The sequence below is a fragment of the Cydia strobilella genome, chromosome 14, assembly GCF_947568885.1.
Source record: "Cydia strobilella chromosome 14, ilCydStro3.1, whole genome shotgun sequence".
In the NCBI taxonomy this organism is placed as follows: domain Eukaryota; kingdom Metazoa; phylum Arthropoda; class Insecta; order Lepidoptera; family Tortricidae; genus Cydia; species Cydia strobilella.
In genome coordinates, this window is record NC_086054.1 from 13712793 (window position 1) to 13738973 (window position 26181).

At 38.1% G+C, this 26181-nt stretch overlaps 2 protein-coding genes across 2 annotated transcripts in view; one reads left to right on the forward strand and one right to left on the reverse strand.

Annotated features, from left to right (window-relative positions):
* Positions 1 to 307: 307 nt before the first annotated feature.
* On the forward strand, positions 308 to 15952 carry LOC134747231 (uncharacterized). Its single transcript, XM_063681836.1, has 7 exons — positions 308 to 495; positions 729 to 834; positions 1135 to 1254; positions 3614 to 3757; positions 5060 to 5186; positions 5327 to 5515; positions 10076 to 15952. Exons 2-7 carry the CDS (start codon positions 775 to 777, stop codon positions 11041 to 11043), a joined length of 1608 nt encoding a protein of 535 aa, XP_063537906.1. The 5' UTR covers positions 308 to 495; positions 729 to 774; the 3' UTR covers positions 11044 to 15952.
* Positions 15953 to 17996: 2044 nt separating this feature from the next.
* LOC134747163 (paired box protein Pax-6-like) overlaps positions 17997 to 26181 on the reverse strand; it is a 56536-nt gene continuing 48351 nt past the window's right edge. The window contains exons 4-8 of the mRNA XM_063681743.1: positions 24034 to 24210; positions 22914 to 22996; positions 21310 to 21434; positions 19444 to 19628; positions 17997 to 18169 (exon numbers count right to left, since the gene is read on the reverse strand). Coding sequence (XP_063537813.1) covers positions 18081 to 18169; positions 19444 to 19628; positions 21310 to 21434; positions 22914 to 22996; positions 24034 to 24210 — 659 coding nt within the window. The 3' untranslated portion in view covers positions 17997 to 18080. The remainder of the gene's footprint in view (positions 18170 to 19443; positions 19629 to 21309; positions 21435 to 22913; positions 22997 to 24033; positions 24211 to 26181) is intronic.

Genomic DNA, 26181 nt, shown 5'->3' on the forward strand with positions numbered 1-26181 from the left:
GCCTAACGTTTTCACAGTAGATTCAGAAGTTAATTTAAAATTTCTGAATTAATTCTGTGTTTTAAACTGTTCATACTTAATACTTATACATATCTGTGAATGATTCTCATTATTGTCATATGATAAAAGTTACTAGAAAATTAGTGTTGACTAGCCTAATGCTTCTAATTATTGACTTCTAGGGAAACATAATTAATATGTTTAAGATTTAAGCACTTTAGATCACAATACAATATATTATATCGATAGTCGACACTAATGTTTAGAAACATAGGACGTCACTATCATTCAATAGAGTAATCATAGACAATGTGGTAATAAGAGTGAATACGAATGAAAAGTCTGTGGGTGGATATGAAATGAAAGTCCGCCATATCTATTATCTACACGTCTTGTCTTTCCAATAGTGACTCGACTTTCGTATTATTTTGTTAGATAGCTCGGTTGTGTAGATATTTGTTTTAATTTAATTAATTTTAGTTCGACCAGTGCACGGTGAGTAACGTGTTTGAAAATGGATCAATGCATTGTAACTTTTTAATTTGGAACTTGTTTAGCCGCGACGTGCTCTACGAATTGTCAAAATGGAAAATTCTCAAAAAAATCCAATTTTGTAGGCTAATTCCACGTGTTATCCTCAAATCAAAATCGTTGCAATTCTTTGTGGTATATTTTGCTCAGATTGGTTTGTTTCTAAAATAACTCTTGTTTTCGTGTGTCGGCATTAGGTACATGGTGTTCGCGTAACTCGCAGACCTTCGCCGGAAGATCACCATGGAGTCGCCAAGAAAATTCAACGATTGTTACTTCTACTATTATTCCACATGCACCAAGGTTAGGCGTTTTACTGATCTTTTAATTGTTATATTATTTGTAGGGTAGGTAAACCTTATAATATTCCAAACAATTGAAGTTCTACTGATCGCCTTAGCTTTATCAGTATTTTTCGTGTATAACAGAGTGAGATATTCTATTATCTTTATAAGTCTTGTTTGTGATGAACTGTAATCAACATTTAAATTATGCATTTTACTGCATACTTTGTACTGTAAATCTGCTCTATAGCTTATAGATAAAATGATTACATCAATCGGGTGATTAGATAATGATGCTAATTATTACATAATGTGCCAGGGGGACAACTGTGTGTTCCGACATGAGCCTTCAGCCCTGGGCTGCGAGACCATGTGCACGGCCTGGCAGCAAGGCAAGTGCATGGACAAACGGTGCAAACTCCGCCACATGGAGCTCAGGGTAAGTGCAGACATAAAGTCCTACATTATGCTTATTCCTTAAAAATGCATGTGTGTTGGGTGCTTTTGAAATTGAAATTAAAATCTTTATTTATTTCTTCAACCCCTTTAATCACATAGGCCCAATATTGGCTAGCCAAAAAGACATTGAAGTTTTCTTTTGCTGTGTTGGTAGGATTTAAGTGGTTAATTAGGGTTGCTATCCATCAGTGTTGGCTGAACGTTAATTGCAATTAACTATTAACCAGTACAAATTGAACCGTAAACTGTAACCGTTTAATTTAACTGTAACTGTAACGGTTACAGTTTATGGTTCAATTTGTACTGGTTAATGGTTAATTGCATTAACGTTTCGGCCAACACTGCTATCCATCTAGGTATTCTAGGTGTTGTAACAAATGTTTGCCCTTACTTGTGCGATTGAATTATTCAGATTAAAATTATTTTATTCTACTTAAACTTTAAGCTAAACTTTTAACTTTTTAAGCCTCAATTAGTTAATTCATGTTTTATCCCTTTCTTACAAATACATAAGTCAAAATAAGAACAGATTAGGACAAAAAATTATTTGAATTGAATAACACCAATAGTGTTTGTGGTGGGAAAACCAGAATATTTTTGTGTGTCAAATGTTTTGCCCAGTTTTAGTAAATAACATAATTTTCGGACATTCCCTAATGAAATGAAAGGTCAATCTAATCAAGTTACCAAGTGTTAAATTAATTGGGCATAAATGAGGTAGAAACGGTAGTCTCATTTATGAATGAGTGGTTGTTTGTATTCTTAGGACTTGACTAAGTCACTTATTACAATTAAGAAAATAAGTAGGTAAGTAAATATTCTTTATTTTTCACTATCAAGTTAATAATACACTGAAAATTAAATACAAGTACAACAGCATTAAATAAACTTTCTACTTCACAAAATAGAAGATTCAGAAAGGAGTCCGCAGATCATAGTGTCAAAATAATCCGAACAAATTCAAGAGTCACCTTACACTTCGCATCAAGGGCCTGACACTCTTTGATAGAGAAAGATAGTCTTATTGCGATTCCTATAAGAGGAAAGAGAAAATAGTGCCATGCTTTGCCCATGGTCGGGTTATGGCAGCATAGGTAGGAGCTTAGGAGGCGATGGCGAAATACCGTAATTTTTAAGTGAAAGAGAAAAAGGATTAGTCTGCCATACATTAACCTGTCAATACATGAATATGTCTTTCTCTTACCCCTGGTCGCTCTGTTTCATGTCTATAACTACTATACTATGTCTATGCTTCGCATAGTGACAGTGACAGTCTCTCTCCCTACATAAAAACGAGAGTTCGCAACTAAGTACAACAGCTAGGCTTATTGATATAATCTGTGATTCCTCAAAGAGATTACATTTTTTATTGCGAAAAATAAATAACTTATTTTTTGTATTGTCTGTAATACTGTTTCTAAGAATGTGTTGAATGTTTGATTATGAAACTATAACTTGGTTGTTATATCTTCGTATTATTGTGTTACAACTACCACTTCTTATCTTTTTCGTAAGATTTCTGAGTAAAAACCAAAATAAGTAAGGTCATGCTAGCTGATAAGCATACTTACCAGTATTTTGCTGTTTAGTTTAATAATTAACATTCTCCTGTTTCATGTTAGGTGTTACACTAGATTCGATTAGTTTTTTAACCAATGTTAGCTAGGTTTTTTAAATTTCATTATTTTGGTGGCTTTAACCAGTTTAGTATGAGCCTTTGTTTTTAAAGTTACAAAACTGATTTCTCGTCAACTACAAATATATACATACTTAGAAACTATTGAAATAATGCAAGTGGCTCTTTTATATCCTGACTCTTGCATAACATTTCTCTCCAATATATAAATAAATGAACTTTTGCACCATATCAGCTGTAACTGTATTTAGATTTTGCTAAAATTGCATTGGAAGTTTCATAGATCTGCTGAGTAGAATCACTGAAGTGTAAGGAAAAAAGTTAGTATGGTAACACTACAGAAAACTCATTAATCAACAGGATTAATTTTCTATTGCTAAGATAACTTTTGGTCACTACACTAATTTAGTATGAAACCATAATCTCACATTTTAGCTGTGTCATGTTTACAACTCATGTAAATTACAAATATTAACAAAAAGTAAGTTTACGAAGAAAGCCTTGAATCATTTAAACTAATAGTATAGAATTAACTAGCCAACAGTTTTTTTACAAGTGAAGTGCCTATGTCACCTCGCTGTGGCTGGAGTCTGTGGCTAGTTGTTTGTGCATACCATTTGTGTTAGTTACTCAAAACATATCTGAACTGTAAATTAAAGTTTGTGACAAAGACCTCTTTTACCATAATTAATGTTGGTTTCAGAAAAACCGCAAGCAGATCCCTTGCTACTGGGAGAACCAGCCGGGCGGCTGCCGCAAGAAGCATTGCCCATTCATGCACAAGAACCCGGAGGCCCGCACTGACGGCATCGCGCCCAGCCAGCCTATCCCGCAGCAGCCCATCGCTGTGAGTTTATCTTTGTTCTTAACTCTAAAATAGGGTCTAAGAGCATCCTTCACAAAGTGGTAAGCAATGTAATAAAATACATTCATTAAATTGTCAGCATGCACAAAATAAAATAAAGATAAATTTATTCAACATGCATTCAGGTAAGGTATTTACATTATTTATATACAACACATAATTTTTATCTAATATTTGTTAAATCTGCAGTTACTACTTTCGAGGAAGCCTGTAACGGAGTAGAAACAGTGTTCCGTTAACCAGCTGCAGAGTTTTACAAAACCTATTATAACATAGGTCGGTAATTTCTCTCGGAATGCTATTATATATCAAGGTCGCCATGTAGTCACAGTTTTTACGATATAGTTGTACTTTAGGAGCAGGCATTGTCAGTGCTACATGTGTGTCTGATCGTTTATTGGTCTTGTCCTTTAAATTAAATAGTGATAAATTTCCTTTAACTTGTTTGGCAATTTCAAAAATATACATAGCAGGCAACGTTAGAAGCTTATTTTTAGTAAATAGCTCTTTACACGATTCTGTATTATTCATGCCCCAAATCGCACTCAAACATTTTTTCTGTGCTATGAAGACTCTATTTACATTAGATGAATTGCCCCATAATACAATTCCATACCGAATCTGAGAACACACGTATGCATGATACACAGTAATTGCAGTTTCCACTGACGTGGTTCTCCTGATTGTTCTTAAAGCACATATAAATGTATACATTTTTTTGCAAAGCATATCTACATGTGCATTCCAAGTTATTTATCTAAAAATATTCCTAGGAATATCGTGCCACCATATCCATGTTTATCGTGCGCGTCATTGTGAACCCTGTGTGGAAATGGACAAAGGTTGATATTAGGCTGTAGTGTAGCCGAGTGCGTCAGTTGACGTCTTTGGCGGTGAAAGGATTAAAACTTGCGGCCTTGCTTGAGTTTCTTGACATTCATGCAGGAGACTCAATGGTTGATGTGGTTCATGGAAGTACAACGTTTTTCACAAGTTTCTATGTAAAAATCAGTTAATTATTAGTTTATGCAGGCAAAAGGAAATCAGTCTGTGGTACTGCACACTTTTTTAGATGTGATTTTCTATTTCTTCTCGATCTTTTATTCTATTGAGAAATTATATTTTTCGACTGGTTCTATTCATTTTGCTTGTCAGGAGGAACTTTAAAACGGCGTCCAGTTACAAACATATCCTGCTAAAGCATTAAATGAGTTGTCTGCGACTTGAGTTTAACAGTGTCTGGGTGTTGCACACTGGGTGGTGACTTGCTTGACATGGTTGCAGGGGCAGACGGTCCCCGTCGGGCCGGACGGCGCGGATACGGCGCCGGCGCTGGGCGTGGGCGTGGGCGTGGGCGTGGCCGCGCCGCAGCCGCAGCCCGTGCCGCTCTTCTGGCAGCAGCAGCGTCAAGGTAATGCCACGAGCGTTTTGTCCCGTTGTTGAGACCTGTTTAACCCTTCGCTTTCTACTGCTGCGATATCAGATCGCAAAAGAGACAGTCGAAACTCAACAGGTTGTGTCAGACTAATATCGATATGTTTGCACTTGCAGTAGTACTCGACCCCGCGATCCTGGACGCTCTGCCGGCGGCGGCGGGCGGGGGCGGGGAGCTGCCGCTGCGGCGCCTGGTGGGCGGCGTGCCGCACGTGGGTGTCCACGCCCCGCACCCGCACCCGCACGTGCACGAGGCGCCCAACCCCTACCTCAGTCAGGACCAGCTTGTCGTCAACTTCGAGGAAGGTATGCGACTCTACTGAAACAGACCACGCCTGCCGATTGACCGATTTGAGAGGCGCGCGAGGGAGTAAGCCCGGGGGCAACGGCATTACTGAGCGGTAAGATCGGACTATTTTTTTTTTTGAATCGCCTATAACATGCTGAAAAAAATTGTATTGCTGGTTATCTCTAAATATTCCGCTGGTATATCTGAGGGGTAGGATCTGGCCGAAATATGAAAGTGCATAAGTAGAAAAATAGTAGTAAAATAAAAATTTGTTTCTCGCGTTGTTTAAATGAAAACCTAGTCAAACTACCTTAACGCTAAGATTACATCTTTCATTTTAACACTTACATATGAAACCAGAAAGATGCGATTGAACGAACCAAACCAACCAAAAAGCGTTTTGCTGATTGTTAGTGCTAAAGAAAAAGCACTAGTGCTAGTGATAAATAATATTTACTCAGTGCGTTACCTAGCGGAATATGTCTTTAAAAAAAATGGGTCGAATCGCTCGGTAATACTGACTGTAAAAGAGTAAAGTTACATTTTAAGATGATAAGTATTTTGATATCTTAATATGTAATAGAGCCCTTTTTAATCGCTCGGTTTTCTGTCTAATTAGATATTTTGATACAGTTATGATTAAATTCTACGCCATTTAAAGGCATCAGATTTGCTCTGAATGTTATAAATCAAGTAAGTTGTAAAATTACTTGTAATGCAATATTTGCTAATGGTTGTATTTATTGTATGAAGCGAATTGGTCTTCCTATTGGTTTGAAAGACTTTGAGGATTGTAGTATTTTATTGTAACTGTGTCTTGAATACTAACAATGGAAATTTCTTACTGGATCGGGTGGATTTGATGTTAAATTGGTGGCTAATACTACTGAAAATGGTTTGATAGAAAATGAAAAGTAGTCCATCAATTGTTTGGACCTCTCATTTTCGGTTGTAGTTAATTTTGATTTAAATGAAATAGATCGCAGGGTTAGGAGGTAACAATTTTTTTTACAGTGTACCTCCGCCTCACGTGAATTGAAAATAAAAAGCGGTCGATTCATTTATTGAAACTTAGTCTTAGTAATGTGATTTTTTTAAATAAATAAGACCAAAATATAATGGTTGTATGATAATTGTTAGCTAGATCCTGTAAGTAATTTCCAATTTGTGTTAGTATCTGGTTGTAACTGTCGTCTGGTTATAGTTGTTACAATATTTTTATTTGAACATTACCAATGATGTAATTAAAATAGTCCGTAAATAGAAAGTTATCAATAATATCTACCTAAGAATAGAATTTTAAGTCTGTGTTGTACTTTGTATTATGTATACATATACAAAATGTGTTATTCTTCGCAGTATTATGATTGTCACTAGACTAGACACACATCTGTTTGGTGAAAGTATCGGTCTGTTTGAAATCCTGTTACTATATTTGTTAGAAAAAGGCAAATAGCTAGCAAGGTGACCGGAATGTAATGTAACAACTATAACACATCCGTTACACGGCTAAAGTACCTCTCAAATCGAATGGCGGGACTTAAACGGCGCTGTTGTTAATATTTAATCTCGTCGAAAACGTCGCCGTGTCGTAACAATGGATTCACTTTAGTCTATAATCTATTGATTATTTATTGTCGACGTTTTCGACTAGTTCTGTGGCGGACACGATGATCCCTCAGATTCATGATTGTTATAAACGCACTAGAGTTTTCAATAATCGCTTTGTTTAGCTACATTTGTGAATAGTATAATAATATTAACCGATGATATAGTCGGCTCACGAAAAAACTGTTTGTACGCTGTAAAATGTAACTCAAATTGCAAACTCTAATACAGTGTAGGATAAGAATGAAATTATTATATACATTCGGAAGCTCACTCACTAATTTAACTATAATGAATCACTGTGCTTTAGGAAGAAGCTCAGTGCTGTGTGGCACTATGGTCGGTTTAGATTCTGTCTTTGGAATGTCAAGAAATGGCGAAAATTGCGCTTCGAGAATGTACGACCGAGCGATGGCCGTCGCGGACCTAAACTAGAAACTACAAACAACAAGTGCCAACACCACACGTCGAGAACGCAAGTGGTCTCTCTCCGCCGGTTATACCAAGCAAATTAAATAATAAATATCTCATAAAAAATGCCCAAAGTATAATGCGTAAGCTTGGTTTGGGGTTAAAGTATGCATAATAGGTAAAAGCGGCGGAAAGAAAACTTTATTGACGATATTTCGGAGTAGTCACACGACCAGACTACCCCCAGTTAGTAACAAACTGGGAATTGTTTTAAATAATTTACAGGACGCGGTTTTTGTAATTTGATTAAGTTTAGTAGACGTCTTGTGAAGAGAATGCTTTTATTTCGTTTGTCTTCCCAGTTTGTGGCTGGACGAATTAAATGTCTGTTTGATTGAAGGTAAAAATGTATTTAGGTTTTTTCTTCAGTAGTCAATTAATATAGTATTTATTGATGTAGCGTTAGTTGGATCGAGTCGCGCGCGAGGTGCGCGGGACCGCCACGTTATATTTTTAACGAGATGTTTTATTTAGGTTTACATTGAGCTGCCGACTGAGGCGTCGTTTTGTTTGGTTCTCTTACGTAGCCAATGCTTAGTAATATTTGTATACCATCGAGCATAAAATATATGAGTATTAATCTCGGAGAAAGATTTATTTATGGCTCTCTGTCCGACTTCTAGGACGGCGACGGAGAAAAGCAGAGTCGGTATTTTTGTATGTGCAATACATTAGGAAATATAACCACTTTCATATCTTAGCTAATTAGATTCATACATGAATATCTCTCGCTTTTTCATTTATCGTATAGAAATATCGCAGGCGACGGTGTCCGCCGCGGACCCACGGTGCGGCAGACATCGCCGGCGTAGGGTTTTTAAATAGATGTTTAATAATCTTTGTCTATAATAGAACAGTACATAATAAATAGGATAAATAATATATAAAAATACAAATAAAAATATATATACACGAATATTGTAACTGATATAAATAGGCGAAGAAAAAAAGAAAAAAAAAAGCTTTATGCCTTTAAATCGTTTGTATGTTAGCATTTAGGATGTTGGGCGCCGCGTGCGCCGGTACTTTGTACCGAGAGCATTAGATAGAGCTAATAAATAATTAAAAAAAAACTAGTTATACATCACATAGACAGCACAGTTCCATAATTGCCGACTGAAACTTAGGAACATATTATTTTGCTGTGCTCTCTATTTAATAACAAAATTATCGTGCTTAAGATCGTATTACCAATTTAGGAGGGTAACATATAACGAAAAGCTAACAGTGTTGAGCGTGTATAGCGTAGTGTCCCGTACTGTCGACATAGCTCCGATCACTCCCGTACGTTATCCTACTAGTAGCATCGCGGTACGTTTCAAATTCACACTTATCATTTGCTGGACCCTTCTCGGTGATGTTATTTTTTATATTTTTGCAATGAGAGTAAAGTTCCTATATTTATTACAAAAAAAAAATAGCAAGAAATGTCACGACAAATGAAATAGGTACTGTTAAAATAATTTGTCTATGGTCCACGGTACGCCTAGTCATTATTTATATATAAAACTATAATTATCAATATTAAAAGTAATATAAAAGAATAATCTCTATTGGTGGGGGATAGTTTAAAATAAGGAGAGACGAAAAAAAAAGGACGTTCTTATTTTCTACAAAAAAATATGCTCTTAGTGAAAGAGAACCGTGTTTGCCAATAAAAATATCTATAAGTTCATTTGTTGTGTTATGTATAACGAGGGGCGCGAATTAAAAGGTTTATTTTCCTGAACGCAGCTTTTTCGATGACTTCAGTAGGAATAGTTTTTATGGTCCTCCGGGCTAATTATCACTAGATTTATTGTTGGAATGTTAAAGTTTTTCTGTTAAATGTAAAATTTCACGTTAAGTGAAATCGTCCCGTGAAGTGCCGAGCCGCCGCCGCCGCTAACCAGAGCCATACCGCGAAAAACGAAATTTCTTTATCTGCCTCTCTATCGCACGAATATGCGATGGCGAAGCAGATAACAAAATGTAGATGTTCGTTTTTGGCGGTAGGCGCTCTGATGGCCGCCCGGAGCGAGGGAGTCGGCCGGCGCGGGCGGCCGCGGCTCTTCGTGTTGGTGTTTTTATACCGATTGTATTGTGTGAGGAAGGTAGAGGCCACGGCAGGAGCCAACGGCAAATTTTCGCATTCAGGGGTTGTTGTTATGTTAATCTTAGTCTTACTTTGTATAAGAATTTCAAAATATGTTCAATTAGTGACGCGTGTGTTGAGACCTTTCTTTTAAGCTAGTAACCTTTCGAACCGATCGGAATTCGTATTGGAACGTGTACTTTGGCTTCGTTTAATCAAATTGTGTTTAATATACCGGCGAGTAAATAAAACAGTTTCATAATATGATTTTTGTAATTATTTTTGAGTACCCCCGATCACTTTCAGATCGAACCGGCGAGAACACACAACTGACTTGGTCGAACTCGAGCGCGGGCTCAAAACTAATTACGAAAATCGCTGATCGTTCTTAAGCATTCGACTGAGTCGTTGTGTGTTCTTGCAGAGTCCGATAACGAGAGCGCGCCTTCCTCCACGCCCACTAAAGCGGGTTCTTCGCCGCCGCAAGACAAGCAGTCGCAGGAATTACTGCTCCTCGAGCGTATTCAGGCCGAGGCGGCCGCCTACTACAGCTACGAGAACCTCCCGACCGACCCACCTAAAGATCGCAAGATCATCCGCACCAACCTCTCCACCAAGTACGACCGACTCTCACTCGACGAAATCGCAGGTAAACAGGCCACCGAGCGCCGCAGCTCGCTCGATTTCAAAATACTCTCCCTGGAGGAGATCCGCGCTAGAAAAAAAAGCGACGCCATCGTCCACAGCGCGCCTATCACGCTCAATCTGAGAAAAAGGAAATTATCTACACAAGAATCTGTCACGACTACCGGTGATAAAATCATCAAGGTCGTTAGAAGTAATTCTATAGTTTACAAAAAGGTTGACCATAATGTGCCTTCGACTAACCAATCTAAACCGGAACATAGGCTCAGTGGCAGTGGCGACGCCAGCAGAAAACGAACCTTATCAGAACAGAGCGATGTCTACCTGGTCCACGAGGACGAATTAGTAGATAACTGCCACGAGTTCAAAAAAATAAAACTAGCAGAAACCACCTCGAAACCTAGACTAATTAGAAATAGGAGTAGTAATAGTGAGGCTAAGGAGCCAGTAGCTACTAAAACGGACGACTCAGACACAGAAGTACAAATAGTAAGTATCGATATATCAGACTGCACAAATGTAGATTTATCTTATGATGAAGACAATAGTAAAATGGCAGAGCACGTAGATGTTGTAGATCTAAGTGATGACGCGGACGATTGCGAAGTCACGATATCAGACTACGACCTAGGTCTAATCAAGAACGTTCCTGATGTAGTCGCTAGTTGTCAAAAGAACTCGAATTCGGAAAACATTGAGAGAGATCTTGTTAGTGACATAGATAATATTTTGGATGACTTGTTATGATTTCGGATTCTAGTTTAGGAAAAACGTACAAATTTTTAGATTTAAGATGTTAGTTAATACTACAATCAGATTAAGTCTCACCTCGAAATCCTTCCAAAGTTATGAAATTTGGTATGTATGTTAATTAAAGGCCTCTTTTTCATGTCCACACTATTTCACATTTTGGGGACCTCGAGGAATCGCAGCCATCTTGGAAAATGTGTACCATCCTGGAGAAATTTCCGTTTTACTCTAAATATACGTTCTCTATGAAAATATCGTGTAAGGCAACATTAAAGCTTATTAAATTCTACACAAATAAGTCCTAGATAACTTTGCGGAAAAAATACATCTTGTTATAGAAAATAATAGCGGAATCCAGATTTAGCGCTTATACCCTTTCAGGGGATATTCTCTTAATATGAAACTTGGCGGAATATGAATTCCACTTTTGTCTATACATTTGTACACGTTCTACTGCAATATCAACATTTTAATCGACTGCGACTTAAACAGAAAGTAGTGTTATGGGTAAATACTGAAAATCAGTACACCCTAGCTCAGGATACTGGACCGATTTTTTAAAACGACATATTGGTAGATTCCTCTTGCCCTTCACAACCTGTTTACACCTGTTTTATTAAAGAAAAATCAATACAGCTGCCTTGAGAGGACGCCGAATAGTAAATCATATTTTTACTTCTAGCGCCTAAACTATTGAGTGGATTTCAATAAAATAGACATCAGTAGATCCATAATTGGTACACGAGTGCTATGCAATACAAATTTACTAAAATAAATGCAGGAAAAATGTGTAAAACTTAAAAATGTGACTATAAAAACAGATTTTAGGTCTTAAATGGATCTTTTCAAGATGGCGCTTGATCCCCGTGGTCCCCGAAGCTCCAATTTTATGACACGCAAACAGGGTTCCCTGAAATTGTAGGTGTCAAATTTCATTACTGTCACTATTGTTTAAACCCCATTTAAGACCTAAAATCTGTTTATGATTTACTATTCGGCGTCCTCTCAAGGCAGCTGTATTGATTTTTCTTTAATAAAACAGGTGTAAACAGGTTGTGAAGGGCAAGAGGAATCTACCAATATGTCGTTTTAAAAAATCGGTCCAGTATCCTGAGCTACAGGGTGTACTGATTTTCAGTATTTAAACCCATAACCCTACTTTCTGTTTAAGTCGCAGTCGAGTAAAATGTTGATATTGCAGTAGAACGTGTACAAATGTATAGACAAAAGTGGAATTCATATTCCTCCAAGTTCCATATTAAGAGAATATCCCCTGAAAGGGTATAAGCGCTAAATCTGGATTCAGCTATTATTTTCTATAACAAGATGTATTTTTTCCGCAAAGTTATCTAGGACTTATTTGTGTAGAATTTAAGAAGCTTTAATGTTGCCTTACACCATATTTTCATAGAGAACGTATATTTAGAGTAAAACGCAAATTTCTCCAGGATGGTACACATTTTCCAAGATGGCTGCGATTCCTCGAGGTCCCCAAATGTCAAATAGTGTGGACATGAAAAAGAGACCTTTAATTAACATACATACCAAATTTCATATCTTTGGAAGGATTTCGAGGTGAGACTTAATCCGGTTGTACTATAAAGGTTAGTGCATAGGGAATTCAAATGATAAGTGTTCACTAAAAGTTACAACTTGTTGTATTGTTTTACGTCGCTACAAATTTAGTGTGTGTTTCTGAGATTGTTAATGCCATTGATGCAATTTTTCTATTGAAGTTTAGGAGTTGTTAAAATGATAAGTTTAATTTATTGTGATACGGAAATACATGTTTTCGGAAAGTGATTCTAGTAAAATAGAATGGGGAATAAATAGTCATTACCTACTAACTAGTTCATACTTAACTGTATAAAAAGTATAAAGCTAAAAAGGGAATTGCACTGCCAGAATCGCCTTAGCTGAATAATTAGAAATAAGAAGTCGAGGTTTTGATCCAAAAATGTAATATACATACATAATGCTGTTAATAAAACGTACCGACGCGACACAATTCTTATTCACAAAAGAAGTTCATATTAATATGTTTACACCTTAGCTTTAATATAATAAATTCGAAATGAATCCCTCAAAAGTTGAGGCGTCACTAAAGATTTTTGTGCCTAGGCACATGATACATATACACGTTTTGGGCTTAGTGTTTACCTACGTTAGTAAGTATAGTGTCATAGAGTACCCAGCCTTAGAACCGCAAAAGTTTGTTGCTCGAAGTTTAGCATCAAGAGTAAAATAAATTATTTAAAATTAAAGTACATTGTTTAAACAAATATTTTAACTAGAAGTATTTGAAAATCAGTACAACAGAGGACTAAAGTTTGATGCTATACTTCGTCTTTTTTTAGCATTAGAAATAAGGTAAACAATATTGACGTCTTTTTATTGAAAAATATAGAAAAAAGCTTTTAAAAAATTGGTTTATAAAAGCAAAAGAATGTAAAAGATCGTATATGATTTATAATTGTAACATATTTGCTGTGACTTATTTTTCAAAAGCGATTTTTAATAAAAAAACACGTCAAGATAGCTTACCTTCTTTCTAATGCTAAAAAAGCGAACTATAGTTGTACGTGAAATAACATCATTACACAGTAACAATGTTATCATTGTGAATTTATTCCAAGCATGCGGAGTCACTTAAAAAGGTTCAGTACCTATTTCGGTTTTAAGGCTTTTATTTTGAACTACGCTAAAATGACCATTTGTAGACTTTATTTGATAATAAGGCTAGAAATGATCATGTAAGCGCATCAGTATGGTACGATTGAAACAGGCATACTACAGTATGATTTGTGATACAAATTACATTACTTTGTAAAAGAGACTCACAATTATGTAACGAACATTAAATAAATTATTTACAACTTACGGTTAAAAGCCTTGTCTTTTTGTAAAAATCTAAAGGGACTTGGAAATGTTTTATCGGTAATTCAATATAACTTATAATCCAACCTTGTGTTAAGAGGCCGGTGTCGATTTTAGTCGCAAAAATGTAAAATTTATAGATTTCGTCGGTGAAATTGTACACCTTTTGTTACCTAATTGAAATAACAAGTACTGGTTTCTATTAGCACGTCTTCTTATCTTACCTTTTATCAGATCAATTTTTTGAAAACAGACGCATTAAATTAGTAATGTTTGCTTTTCTGATGGACGTTTAGGTAAACGCGCGTAAAGCACTGATTTTGTCGCTCTTATTTGTAAATTTCGTAAAGTTTGGACGGCTTAACATGGTAATTTTGTATTACACATATCCTGTGCTTGACGTTTATCAGACTACATTTTTATTTTTATTACTTTGAAGTAGTCTAAATGAAAGTTAGACGAAATCAATTTTCTCCAGAAATTACTTCAAAACAAATGACAATTTCTCTGAAAATCTACTTAAATTCAACGTAATTTTGATACTTAAACAATCTACAACATTTGCTGAAACTATTCTTATACATCAATTTGTATAATTTACCACCATAAATTTTTGATGAATTTTAAAAAACTGCCCCTTCGTTTCATATATTACCGGTGACACACGCTCGCGACCTCATAATTAAAAGGCAAGATGAGAAGACGTGCTAATAGAAACCAATACTTGTTATTTAGATATTACGTAACAAAACGTGTATAATTTCAGCGATTAAAGCTATCAATTTCAAATTTTTGCTCCAAAATCGACTACGGCCTCTTAAATATTTCTTAATAAATCCAGTCTGTTAAAATATGTGCGTGAAAGAGACAGGTATTTAAAAATCTATGAAAATTACGTATTGACTGTTACATTTTCTAACTTTCAAAATTAATTGGAACCTGTATACTCACTTGGTAAATGCTACTTCTTAGCTTCCTTTTTGAGATCTGACTTCCTGCCCTGTATGAAGGGTACAACGAGGGAACAGTGGCTCGGTAGAAAAAGGCCATGGACAGTGGCTCCGTCAACCTAATTTCAACATGAGAGAGGCGATATTTGGGCGACAGCCACTGTCCGAGCTGAGCCACTGTTTCCGCCTTGACCGTTCCGTTCCGTTTATACGTAATGGAATTTTGCTTTCCATATCAAAAGATACCTTGTGTTGTTACAATAAGGTATCGTTTGATAGTCACATAATTATTTCATTCATAGGGCACTTATTAAATATGTACATTATTGCAGAAATTATTTTAGTCATATCTTTCAAATATAGACCATATTGCAATTATATAAGATTCACTTGAAAAAAAGACTTTCGGAAATGATACTTTATTTAATTTGCAATTTTAGTTTCCGCAATAATATAAATTAAATGTTATATTTTTTGGATTTTGCCTACGTACTATGTTATGTTAGCGACATATACAATAAATATACAAGGCCGCCGGGCGAGGCCTGCAGCCCATAGTTACTACTATATCTTACCTACCCTATCTACTTTGTGTTCATTATCATAAAAAATAAATTTTAGCTATTAACACTTACCACGAGTTGTAGTAATAAAAGCAGAATGGTTATTTGCAAATAGACACCTATGAAATGTTCATCGTATGTTGTATTAATGCATTTTATAATTTTAAATACCTAACAATAATTTTGTTTAAGTTCGACCATGAATAGAAAGACGAAATAGTTTATAAAATTACTAATTTTGACACAGGCAATATCCAACCAGTCCAAACACAATGGTTGTATCAGTATTTGTAATCTCTTTTGATCATGTCATATTAAGTGTTTTCTATTAATTCATACTAGCAGGTGTCGATTTGAAATAATCACTCCATGCTTTTACTGAAAGTTAATTCCTGAATAAAATAGTTTGAGCCCAGATTTGTGCTCTTCCATATTTGTGGCATGACTACTGGATATGTTTATTCTTGCACATGTGCAGAAACAATACAATAAAATTATGTTTTCTTTCGATCTGTTCCCACTATTTTTATTGCTAATAACTATCGGATTTCTTGCCTAGTATTTAATGATAATACGTGGGTTTCATTATGAAAAAAGTTTCTGTATAGCAACTGCGTAAGGTGGAATGCTATGAATAATTGGCTTTGGATATTTAGATAACAATATAATCCTCGTTTTTAATGTCGCGTTCTGTGGAAAAATTAACTAGGTATGTAGCTTTATCAAAAATAAAGACAAAATTAGTAGAAACAGACCTATCACAAATAATCTACATTGATTATTTCACATAGTTTCACAGTCGGTAAAAAGGAATGATACGTCCGTATGAATGAGATTAGGGCAAGAGCTACTTGTTTTATTTAGCAAACAAGTTTCACAATATGAGCATTTCGGAAAACGATAGGTAGTAATTTAGCTGTAATACTTAATGTCAGTTTTATGTCATCATTTCTCCGTGATATGCCCCTTAGTGGTCTACAACCGAGTCGACAGCAACAGGGTTCAGTAGTTTAATGTATAATTATAACTCTACTTAATCAGATTTATTCTTATCTATAGCCATACCACGTAACTGAGACTTCTGAAGATAGCTGCACCATGATTTTTAGAAGGAGGCAGCTTTTAGGTTGCACCAAACCTCCTGTAACCGTCAAAGATCGCATCGTTTCATTGTATGGGAAGTTCGCTGATGAGTAACGTTGATCAGTCCTCTAGGTGGTTGGTGAACTGACCCTTAGTGCAGTGTACGAATAATAACTTCTCAACACCTATAACAACTATTTGAACTACCGAAACCCTCTTAGGGCGTCCGCGTCGCGTGGGCCGGGTGCACTTCGCGGGTGGGTGCACGCGGGTGCCATTGTAGGTAAATAGTATTTTATACAATCGTGATATAATAAGAGAGTTTTTCAGTCGAGTACCGTGTTTAGGCAACGAAGCTTGCTGAATTGCCTAAGTGAGGTACGAGATTGAAAAGCTTGACTAATATATCACTATTGTATACAATACTTTTTCTACGAGTCATCTAAAATAATACTTTTTTTACAACAAAACCTAAATAATTAATGAAAATTGGTACTACAAAAATGTAGTATAAAAGACATCAACGCGCGACTATTGTTTAGTCTTTTCTATGGGAGCGCGGCGGCACGTGATTGGTGACAGCGTATCGAAATGAATATTATAGTTGTTGGGAGCCCATACAATCAGCAATACAATCTTAATTCAAACATTACAGTCGACGAGTTGAAAAATACTATTTTGCTCACCCGCCCCGTGCACCGCGCCAGCTAGCGGACGCCCTTTTATGCCACCTGACCAGTTATCAACTAGGTATATTTCCTCTAAGTTGTTATGAGTGGACACATTTTCGTTTCAAATATTTAGGTGGTCTTCAAGAAACAAAAGCGTGTTAAAACCCAATATCTAGACTTCGCCTCGGTGACAGCAAATTCTTAAAATTTAATCAACCCTGCATCCCTCAAACACTGTTGGATGTCAAATTTGGATAGGTTTCTAGCAGCCAACTGTAAGAGATTACCATATCATATCATAAATGATTAAAACAAATATCCATTGAGATTGACAGTAAAGTCTAAGACAAATTCGTGCTTTGAATTAGATAACATGTAGATGACGCTGTACGGCACAATGTACAGAACATTATGCGGTAACTTGTCAGACGTTGACGTCTGAGGCCCTACCGCGAACCGCGAACGAAGTTTTGCCTCTATGTCGCACTTGTGAATAGATACTTAAGTGCGACAGCGAGGTAAAACTTAATTCGTGGTTCGTGGTAGGCCCTCTGACATGGGGCCGTACAGCGTCATCTTTAGCTAAACTAAAGCCGGGGCACCATTTTTTCTTGGAGTTTAGGTACACATTTTAAGGGGTCCGCAGGACGATATCGGCCTGTTAGTTGTTCGGAACTGTCAAATTTTTGTTCTAACTGACAGGCCGATATCGTCCGGCGGACTGATAGTCAGTGGGCCCCTTTACAATCAATTAATAATTTGATTTATAAGCAACTTTTTATTTCGCAGCAGAAAAAGTTGGGAAAATTAAGGTCATTAACTAGTGTTGTGGAGTGCAGAGCTTATTGAAAAATGCTTGATGTTGTCGGGCTAAGTTAGTTCCACCAGGGTCACTGCAGCCGCGACCAGTACTGCTGGGACTCCTGGCCCGGCACGGCGAGCGGGACCGACACGCCGGCGCCTAGGAGGCCGCCTAGCTCTGGAAAGTGACAAGATGAGCTGACTAATTGGGCGTTTTTTTTCTGTAGTGATGCACTGGACTTTTTTTCCAAAATAAGTAAATTTAATCTTTTTCCTACTCAGAATCACAAGCTCCTTCGTTCCTACTAATAGGAGAAAAAAAGCGTCCAAAGTTTTATTTTTCTATTCCGTTACCATTTTTCAAACACTGCACGACCGAGTACCGAGTACGGCGGTAACAAAATGGAAAGTACTTAAAATGTATGAAATTTACCTCATGGTTCTCGGCACAAATAACATTAAATTTACATATCCTAAAAAAAATCCAGTGCATCACTACAGAAAAAAATGCCCCAAGGTAGGTACAGGTTTGGTATACCAAATCGTGAAATGAAATAGGTATGTCGTGAAATCGTTTGTTAAGTATATTAAGGAATAGCGAAGTGCTGGACCACCTGTTTTTTACGAACGCTACTCTTGATTTTTCTGATAGGTAACGCTAGAAAGCAAAGTTTGGCAGAAGTAACTTTTAAAAGAGTAGCGTTTTAAAGCGACACTGGTGGAATGCTCCTTTACAACTTAGTCACAAATCTCGCGAGACATGAACAGCAACGATTTAGTGTCGCCATCTATTGAGCAAGATGAATTTCTCACTTACGTACTAGATGTCGCTAGTGGTAAAGATTGTTGAAAGAAGTTTAAATGCTGGAAAATAATTCTAACATAGATTTTTCCAATCTAAAAAGAATTGTTAATCACGCAAATTGTACCGAGATTTTAAGAACAGGTATGTACTTTGGTGCATACGACGGGAAGCACCATCTGTTAAAGGTTGTCGAGTTTTTAAAGTAGGTACCTACTAGATGGCGTTAGTAGTAACTAAGATCGCTACTCAAATTTTGAAACCGCTTCACGCCAGTTGCATACTGTCCGCGCTCGAATTCCGTGCACGACTGAGGAATGTTAGGAATGTTGGGCGTCATGACAGTGGTGTCATTTTGTACAGTCAGCTGCAGAGAAAAGGCACCCCCCGTGCATAGAAATTTGCATGCAAAGGTGCTAAGCGAATAGTATTGCTGACTGTACGTACGGGCGAGGCGCACACCCCCACACTTCCTCGACCTCCGAATGCACGGAATTGGCGCGCGGACAGTAGGTATCAATTCCGTGCGGTGGCTGTCGATATCCCAGCTTGTAGCGAGGGTAGCCGAGGAACCTGCAAAGCCCTTGCAGAGCTCCGGCATGGTGGGACTAGCTACAGGTGGTGGGACAGCTGGATTATGGTCAAGTTACCTGATGTCGGTGAGGGCTCGTGCTGGTACGGATGGTTGACATAATGCGGTGGTTGCCGGTAGCCGAGTTCGTAGCGAGGATAACCGAGGAACCCGCCCTTGCAGAGCTCCGGGTCTGGTTCGCATACGGGCACGGGCGCTGGTTCAGGCATGGGCGTCGGTCCGTAGCCCATTGGGGTTAGCGGACTGAAGAAATAAATAAGTTAGTTTACAGGCAATTTAGAAACAACCAGTATGATGGCAAAAAGAACAGTCAATTGTAAAAAGTGTCTTCAAATATTTACAACCCAAACTTTTAGGTAAAGAAGAGACGCTTGTTGTTGTCTTTTTTTTTAATACTACGTCGGTGGCAAACAAGCATACGGCCCGCCTGATGTTAAGCAGTCTCCGTAGCCTATAACACCAGAGGAGTTACATGCGCGTTGCCGACCCTAACACTCCGCGCCCTCGTTGAGCTCTGGCAACCTTACTCACGCACGCGCATAATTATACCATAGAGTAACTTATACTAGAGCGGTACTGTCATAGTAAATTTTGTAACCCCAGTAAATTCACTGCCATCTGTCGACACACTTTAAAACTAAAAATGAAGATTTATAAAAATACGATAGAATGTATTTAAATATAGATAAATGATTTTTTTTATTTGCATTAATTATTTTTTTGATTTTGACCCATGTTCTTTCACTGATATGCGTTAAAATTGTTAAATAACAAACGAAACCGTCAACGCCATCTATACGACTGTAGGCCAAAACTAGTAGCGCCCTCTGAACGAGAATCAAATTTTCTTGATTTTTGAGGCACGTTTTTTCCTTAGACTGTATCTATCTATTACGGAGTTATATCTATCTTTGATTATACATATAGCTGTCACGCTCGCACAGTGACATTGACAACCGGCATCATAGACGGTGGGCTGGGGCGTCAGGTTGTTAATGTCACTGTGCGAGCGTGACAGCTATATAATTATGCGTGTACAATAGAGATATCAACAGGTGGGTCGATGTACGAAAATCTACGTGGAAAGCGACTCATCTGAGATATTTAAATTAGGAAAGTGTGTGATATTTTGAACTCACCAACAGGTACGTACACCAACTTCTTGGCGCTGTGAGAACTCACAATGCCTTTAAGGATTCTTGTTTTTATTTATAGTGTTATGTTTATGAATACACAAACTCATTATTCTTGCCGTTTAAAGGTTTTAAACTCTGCTGCCATTTTTAATGTTGATCAGTTCAACATTAAAAATGTCTGATTGTGCTTGGGGCAATGTACGCTTTGGACAACAGATACTAACCAAACCTAACCTAACCCAACATACATACCTGTAGCTGTCGATGTTGAAAGGTGGATGGACTGTGTGAGAGATGATATGCAACGAACGCAAGTGAATAATGAGATGACGGGCGACAGAGAGGTATGGAAGAAAAAGACATGCTGCGCCGACCCTAAGTGTATGGGATAAGGGAAAGCGAATGGTGAGCTGTCGATGTTGACGGGCGGTGGGTACTACGGCGGCGGCGGGTAGCACTCGGGGCTGCGCCGCTGCGTGCGGATCTTAAGAACACGTTAGGTTAGGTTAGTCAGTAGTAGTTAGGTCATTACCTGTAACTGTCGATGTTGACGGGCGGCGGGTACTGCGGTTGCGGCGGGTAGCACTCGGGGCTGCGCCGCTGCGTGCGGATCTTAAGAACACGTTAGGTTAGGTTAGTCAGTAGTAGTTAGGTCATTACCTGTAACTGTCGATGTTGACGGGCGGCGGGTACTGCGGCTGCGGCGGGTAGTACTCGGGGCTGCGCCGCTGCGTGCGGATCTTAAGAACACGTTAGGTTAGGTTAGTCAGTAGTAGTTAGGTCATTACCTGTAACTGTCGATGTTGACGGGCGGCGGGTACTGCGGCTGCGGCGGGTAGCACTCGGGGCTGCGCCGCTGCGCGCGGATCTTCTCCTCGCGCCGCCACTTCGCGCGCCGATTCGAGAACCACACCTTAACGTCGGGTTACGTTAACAGGGCGCGCGGGGCGCTAATATTACGTAGGGCGGATCCAGTAGGGTTACCAGATTGAGAAAGTAGGTACCTTTAAACCACCCAACTATAAGTAGTTCAATACTACACTATGGTTCACAGTTTACTGTCAATTATGGAAAAATTTCGCCTTAGAACGCCGTCATTCAAATAACAATCACATGTAACACGTAAACGAACAGTAGTAGTTAGTTTTGTATCATATTTGGGAGATTTTGGACTATAGTGGGGTGGTTTTATGGTACTGAATGAAATGCATTTGGTAAATAAGATCTGTCTGGTTTTTTTTTATACCTACCAAAAATAACAGATTTCAATTTGTTACAGATTATAATTTGTTATACTCGTATCATCGATTGTTAGGGTTCCGTACCCAAAGGGTAAAAACGGGACCCTATTACTAAGACTCCGCTGTCCGTCTGTCCGTCTGTCTGTCTGTCACCAGGCTGTATCTCATGATCCGTGATAGCTAGACAGTTGAAATTTTCACAGATGATGCTGCCGCTATAACAACAAATACTAAAAAGTACGGAACCCTCGGTGCGCGAGTCCGACTCGCACTTGGCCGGTTTTTTTTTATTACCCTGATAGCTATAATTATACTTATTTTCGTATGTTTCGTGTGTCCAGTGAAAATATCATGCAATAATTAAGTGGAAGAAATGGAGATCCAATTGACTTCAATAAGAAATCTGGTAATCCTAGGATCGTCGGAGTCTTGAAGTAAAAGTCTTCAGATTATTTATTAGATTAATTGAATCAGTACCTAAGCTTTGTCTTCGGTTCTAACATAAATTTTTATTAGGTGAAACAATCGCAGGTTAATTTCTATATTATAAATACTATAATAGGGAAAGGTTCATAATATGGTATAGTCTCCGACTGTCTTAGATCCGCCGGATCCGCCCTTGTGGAATAGGGAATAATCCGACATCTGTCTTAAATTGGTAGCTAGGTAGGTACCATCGCCCACACTGTTAACTGTCCATCGTTGGACCTTTTATGCCTTTCGTAATAAGGTCCACCGATGGACAGTTAAGAGTGTTGCTGTTTGTACTACGCTTTCTTGTGGAAAAGTCTCTATCCAATTTTAAAAGAAACTTAATATTCGTTAAGCTGGATTATTCCTCATTCTTTATAATACAGTTATCGGTAGGCAACATTAGATTACAATATTTAAAAAAAAACTGATGAAAGATACAAGAAAATTCGATCTTAATTTTATTCATAAAGAACATCCTTGAAAACTTGATCATCTTAGTTTCAAAGTAAGGTTTTATTAAGTCATAGAAAACAAATAGGTGGCTAAGTCAGTTTTTAGTTTTCTCGTACACATTTTTATTGGGAGTGGAACCCGGAATCACTAACTGGGCTGTCCATCAAGCCAAAGTATTCAAAATACGGGAGATGTAAGTAGGTATGTAAAAGAAGTCTTCTCACCTGTATCCTGGCCTCTGGGAGACCGATCTTGGCAGCGAGTCGCTCCCTCGCAAACACGTCCGGGTAATGCGTCCTCTCGAACTCTGAAACGTAAGACGGGGTCATATATAGAAAACTTTCCACTACTTGCATATCTGTAGATCTATCCTTCGCCGAACACTTCCTGCTACTTGCTGACACAGGGCAACAACAAAACTTTCTTTATCCTTCTCAGCAAGTGTTCTAAGGATAGATCATGGAATAACACCTTCAGAGTGAAGATCATCATCATCTTCCTCGTGTTGTCCCGGCTTTTGTCACGGCTCATGGGAGCCTGGGGTCCGTTTGGCGAGTAATTCCGAGAATTTGCATAGGCACTAGTTTTTAAGAAAGCGCGCGACTGGGACGTGACCTTCCAACTCAGAGGGTAAACTAGACCTTATTGGGATTAGTTCGGTTTCCCCACGATGTTTTCCTTCACCGAAAAGTGGCTAGTAAATACCAAATCATATTTCGTACATGAGTTCCGAAAATTTAATTAGTACGAACCCGCGACCCCCGGATTGAAAGTCGCACGCTCTTAAGGGTCCCCGGCAAGCTCGGTTCTCCATACAAACGTAGTTACGCTCTCATTTTAAAACGACGAGCTAGTTTGCTCTATAACTTTGTACTTGCAATAGGATAAGGTAGTTATATCTATGTCTGTAATTAGTTTATGTAGGTTACCATATAATATTGTCTTCGGTTACCGCGATAGTTACTCATGAAATAAAACTATGAAAACGGATTATATCGCGTATATTGAATTTAATAAATTCAATATACGCGATATAATCCGTTTTCATAGTTTTATTTCATAGGTTACCATAGTTAAAAAATACAGCGAATTTGTTTTTCATACAAAACTTGTTTTTGCTCTATTACGTTTGTTTTATAAACTGGAGCTATATAAACTAATTACAGACCTAGATGATACCTAATGTCATTGTATGTGCAAAGTTTCATTACAATCCAACACGTAGTTTTAAAATGAGAACGAAACTCCTTTTGTATGCGAGGGTGAGATTTGGCTGAGCTTGCCGGGGACTAAAAGCTAGGCCACCAGCGCTTTACCATTAGAGTGAAGATATTGTAAAATTACCGCGTTCCAAGCTATCAATCTGCTCATTAGTGAAGCTGGTGCGGTTCCTCTGTAGCTTGCGCTTGAGTCGCAGTCGCGCCGCGTCGTCATCCGCGCCGCTCGAGCCCGCGTTCGAGTTGTCGCCGGACCCCGTCTCGTCGGAGTGGAGGCCTTCTAGGCCTTCCAGTGGCTCTTCTCCTGGGAAAGGAAATCAACTTCGGTTTACTAAAGCATGAATCACAGATTTGGACAGAAAAGTATGGCGGTCTTTGTTGTCAGATGCCAAGAACCACTTCATAATAGTAGTCGGTGCCCTAAGATAAGTATGACTAAATCACTATTTAGTAGGTACACTCAGTGTCAAATACTCTGTAACAGTCAAAGTGGGCAAATAGTTCGGTACTAAATATATGGTGCAGCGAACTATTTGACTACTTTGGTTGCTACAAAGTATTTGACGCTGTGTACATAAGGTGACATAAGTATGACTTAATGACTATTTGGAACAATCATGAGCGGACCCTCTTCCGGTTCGAGCGCCATCTTGATAGTTAGCATCGTGATTAATTACTTTGTTTTTTGCTTATTAATATTGTTTAAAGTGTAATATAGATAGCTTATTATACAGTAAACTAATGTGGTAGTGTGCAGTGAATGGAGAATTAATTTTGAAGCGCGTTTAACCACCATCTTGGAGTCAACGGCCGGTAGTCCACGTGCTTCTTGTAAAGACTAGCTATCGATTTACAAGAGCTAACAAATCACCGTACACTGTCTTGTACAACCGTACAATTTTTGTCGTTTGTAAACCTCTCAATACCTTGATACTGGCGAAATAGTCCCACTGGGCTGAAGCCATAATTTTAAAAGAAGAAGAAGAAGAAGATGAGCGGACCGAACAATTGAGTGATATTGAGTGATCTCTAGTTTTAAATTTAAAGTTATTTCAAAAAAGTTCAAGTAGTTTTTATGTCGGTGGCAGATCGCAGATTTGTCATTTCAAAGTCTGGCCTTTATATGAAACGGCGGTATTTCAGAAAAACTAAATTATTAGCTTAACTTTTTTTTATTGTTTAATAATCGTCAACATTTACCTAACTACAAATCTATTTGAACCACACACTTTATAATTTTTAAGAAAAAAAAACCGACTTCAATGGGGGATGCCGCGTAATTATCCTAATCCATCTTTTGACTAATTTTGCCTAATTGCCTAATTATTATAATATTGCCTAATAATGTAGAAAAGGAGGTAAAACCACCCACTATTCTAGTAGCATTTAGTTTTTGTAAGGGTCGCAGTTCTAACCTAACCTAACCTACTTTTCTGATAGCATTTCGTTTCTGTAAGGGTCACAGTTCTAACCTAACCTAACCCACTTTTCTAGTAGCATTTCCGGGTCCGGGTCTGGGTCCGGATCCGAGTCCGGGTCCGTGTCCGGCTGTCCGGGTCCAAGTTTGGGTCAGAGTTCGGTCCGGGTCCGGATCCGAGTTGGGGTCCACGTCCAGACCCGGGTCCGGGTCCGAGTCCGGGTCCAAGTTTGGGTCTGGGTCCATAAGGAAGAGAACAAATCGCCAAACGTGAACTATGTGTCATTGAAGAGTTCCATTCTGATCATCATCAGCAGTTCCACTTAATCAAATGTCACTTTTTTAAATGTAAATGCTGGATTTGTTGATGAAAATACAAAAATCACAATATGTATGCATTTCACATTTGAGGAGTTCCCTCGGTTCCTCATGGGTCTCATCATCAGAACTCGAGCTTGACAAAAATATGCCTTAAAAACTTAAGTTGCTTAACAAACGTAAAGAAGAGGACAAATCGCCAAACGTAAACTATGCGTCATTAAAGAGTTCCATTCTGATCATCATCAGCAGTTCCACTTCATCAAATGTCACTTTTTAAAATTGAAATGCTGGATTTGTTGATAAAAATACAAAAATCACTATATGTATGCCTTTCACATTTGAGGAGTTCCCTCGATTCCTCATGGATCCCATCATCAGAACTCGGGCTTGACAAAAATGTTTCTTGAAAACCTAACTTGCTTAACAAACATAACGAAGAGGACAAATCGCCAAACGTGAACTATGCGTCATTGAAGAGTTCCGTTCTGATCATCATCAGCAGTTCCACTTCATCAAATGTTACTTTTTTAAATGTAA